The sequence below is a fragment of the Empidonax traillii genome, unplaced genomic scaffold (genome assembly GCF_003031625.1).
Source record: "Empidonax traillii isolate 1590-97213 ecotype Southwest subspecies unplaced genomic scaffold, ASM303162v1 scaffold4579:size9456, whole genome shotgun sequence".
NCBI lineage: Eukaryota > Metazoa > Chordata > Aves > Passeriformes > Tyrannidae > Empidonax > Empidonax traillii.
The window spans coordinates 7922-9456 of record NW_020959772.1 but is presented as its reverse complement, the minus strand read 5'-3'; the positions used below and the strand labels follow the sequence as shown (position 1 = coordinate 9456).

Genomic DNA, 1535 nt, shown 5'->3' with positions numbered 1-1535 from the left:
GATTCAGCTCGAACCGGTGTCCCTGGCACGGGGCCGGGCTGGCTCCGGTGACAGGGACAGAGCCAGAGGGCTTTGGGATGCACCACGAGTGTCTGTGGGGATCTCGGGTGGCAGCAGGGCAGGGCACACACTGAAACCCAACCCAGGGGTTGGATCCAGGCAGCGTCAATCCCGTGTGCCGGGAGCCAGCACTGATCCCAGCGGGAACAGGGAGATCCTGGCACACTGGGAGCTTGGAGTCTGTGTGGGGATGGAGACGGGAGGAAACCTGGAAGGTGGGATGGGATGGCCCAGCTGGGCTTGTCCGGCAGGGCAGAACCGGGAGTGAAATCCCGATTGTCCAAGTTTTTGGTGTGATTTGTGCACTGAGAGCACCCTGTGTGTGGTTGTGCTGCAAAGGAGGGAATGGGACCAAACCTGGCCTTGGACACTTCCAGGGATCCAGGGGCAGCCACAGCTTCTCTGGACAACCTGGACCAGGGCCTGCCCACCTTCCCAGCCAGGAATTCCTTCCCAACATCCCATCTAGCCCTGCTCTCTGGCACTGGGAAGCCATTCCCTGTGTCCTGTCCCTCCATCCCTTGTCCCCAGTCCCTCTCCAGCTCTCCTGGAGCCCCTTTAGGCCCTGCAAGGGGCTCTCAGGTCTCCCTGGATCCTTCTCTTCTCCAGGTGATCCCCCCCAGCTGTCCCAGCCTGGCTCCAGAGCAGAGGGATCCAGCCCTGGGAGCAGCTCCGGGGCCTCCTCTGGACTCTCTCCAGCAGCTCCACGTCCTTATCTTGGGGCCCCCAGAGCTGGAGGCAGCTCTGCAGGCGCGGTCTCACCTGAGAGGGGCAGAATCCCTTCTCTCCTGCTGGGGATGAGCCCAGGACACGGACCTTGGCTCCATCCTGCAGCTCCAAACAGGAAACTTGCGACAACCCCTGATTTTTCCAGGCCTTGAGACACCGGCAGTGCCAAGTTCCTGGGGTGGATCTCTGGAATTCTGTCTGTCTGTGCAGCACTACCTCCCTGTGTGCTCGGCCCCGGCCCCCTCTCCGGCTGCCCCTGCCGGGTTGGGGGCCCCGCCGTGACCCCTCCTTGTCCCCCACAGGTGCTGTCGGGCTGTGCCATCATCGTGCGGGGGCAGCCCCGGGGGGGGCCCCCCCCTGAGCGCCAGATCAACCTCAGCAACATCCGTGCCGGGAACCTGGCGCGACGCGGAGCCCCCGGCCAGCCCGACGCCAAGGACACCCCGGACGAGGTGGGTGCTGCCCCGGGGGCTCAGCTGGGCGGGAGGAACCCCCTCAGCTGCACTGCTGGGAGAGGCGCTGCCCCTTCCCAAACCTGCTGCCAGCGGGGGCACGGGCGGGTCCCTCCGACTAAGGGACGCTGGGGGGGGCACAGGGTCCCCCACTCAGGGGTACACTCAACCTTTCAAAGGGTTCTTGCCCTGCTCCAGCCCCCTGTGTGCATTTTGGGGTGAATTTCCCCTTCCTCACCATCCTTTGGTCACACATGTGCCCGGGATAGGACCAGAGGGGCTCGGGGGAGTTGG

General features: G+C 64.8%; 1 protein-coding gene across 1 annotated transcript in view; it reads left to right on the top strand.

Annotated features, from left to right (window-relative positions):
- Positions 1-1091: 1091 nt before the first annotated feature.
- LOC114072942 (staphylococcal nuclease domain-containing protein 1) overlaps positions 1092-1535 on the top strand; it is a gene marked incomplete at both ends in the record, with an annotated part of 6931 nt that continues 6487 nt past the window's right edge. The window contains one exon of the mRNA XM_027910758.1: positions 1092-1241. Coding sequence (XP_027766559.1) covers positions 1092-1241 — 150 coding nt within the window. The remainder of the gene's footprint in view (positions 1242-1535) is intronic.